The sequence below is a fragment of the Etheostoma spectabile genome, chromosome 10 (assembly GCF_008692095.1).
Source record: "Etheostoma spectabile isolate EspeVRDwgs_2016 chromosome 10, UIUC_Espe_1.0, whole genome shotgun sequence".
Classification (NCBI taxonomy): domain Eukaryota; kingdom Metazoa; phylum Chordata; class Actinopteri; order Perciformes; family Percidae; genus Etheostoma; species Etheostoma spectabile.
Window position 1 is genome coordinate 2,197,196 of NC_045742.1, and position 1,387 is coordinate 2,198,582.

At 44.9% G+C, this 1,387-nt stretch overlaps 1 protein-coding gene across 1 annotated transcript in view; it reads right to left on the reverse strand.

The window, feature by feature from the left end:
- pdgfrl (platelet-derived growth factor receptor-like) overlaps positions 1-1,387 on the reverse strand; it is an 8,749-nt gene that overhangs the window by 5,691 nt on the left and 1,671 nt on the right. The window contains exons 4-5 of the mRNA XM_032528197.1: positions 895-1,188; positions 178-314 (exon numbers count right to left, since the gene is read on the reverse strand). Of these exons, the coding sequence (XP_032384088.1) occupies positions 178-314; positions 895-1,188 (431 nt within the window). The remainder of the gene's footprint in view (positions 1-177; positions 315-894; positions 1,189-1,387) is intronic.

The window sequence follows — 1,387 nt, forward strand, 5'->3', positions numbered from 1 at the left end:
TATATATATGTATACATATATATATTTATACACAATTCTATATTACCAATTACTACTGAATGTACTAGAGGTTTTTTGAACCGTTGTTCCACAGAGCATATGATTTTGTTGAATTACTCCTGGTTACAAAATCAATGTCTCTGTTGGACATTGTCTGAAGACACTTTGTCCTCTTACCTGACCAGGATAAGACCAGGTGAAGCTCACGTCCTCCTCAGGCTCCCCCAGCACTCTGCAGGTCACGTTGACGTTGTCTCCGTCCCTCACAGACCCCGGGGACACCCCTAGGCTCACAAATGGTGCCCCGCTAGGAACTGTCAACAACAAATATTGGTATTATGTATTATTAATAGCAATATATAAACATTTTCAGAAAACATTTATAGATGGAAGCTCAATGAAACTTACACTGTCGTGAGTCCAAATTCTATTTCTCTCTATCTGCCAGCCAAACATGCCATGGCAGCTAATTTTATCTAAACCACACACAATTTCCATTTCATAAATCCCCCCCCTCCCATCCTCCTCCCATTTCCCAAAAATCCAAGCTGTGTTTCCATTTCTGTTGGCAAGCGTTCACATAAAATAAGCTCAGCAGCGAGGAGGATTTTGACAAATGTGAAATACAACTTTTTCCTGAAAGCTGATGAAGCAAAGGAACCAGCACCTGGTTCAAGACTTTGTAAAAATGCCTCTCACAACGGGGGTTCATGGTGCTTTTAACCAGGACTGTACTGGTGACTATGGTTACCTGGTCCTCAGATCTCTGCAGGGTAAATCCAGACAGCTAGCTAGACTATCTGTCCAATCTGAGTTTTCTGTTGACGACTAAAACTACTTCTGAACGAACACATGTTCCACCAAAACCACTTCCTTTGACTGCTGCACCCTTACCCTCTACATAGAGCAGCTGGTACTTTGTGGAGATCTGAGGCGTTCCCTTGGTCACAGCCTTGCAGTAGAAGACCCCCTGATGCTCTGGGCTGGGGTTCAGCAGGACAAACCCCTTGGTGGGGTCATAGGTCAGCTGGGTCCCGTTGGTTGTGATCTCCTGCGGAGGGACTTCTCTGTGCAGGGACACCTTGGCCTGCGGGTCGGTCACACGGCAGGGCACCACGGCGGTCCGGTCTGGGCGCAGGTACACGATCTCAAAGTGGATGGCAGAGGGGACGAAGAGGTTGTCTTTGTCTGTTTGGACAGAAAACAGTCAAATAAACTGTGGGGTTCCAAACATCTAAAAACACAAATCCCAGATACAGGATTACAGATCTTATTAAAGGTGCTCTAAGCGATGTCACACGTGTTTTAGGCTACAACATTTGTTGTCGCATACAACAATAAGATAAGATAAATAAGCAATGAGATTTGACAGGACAGCTGAAGAGAT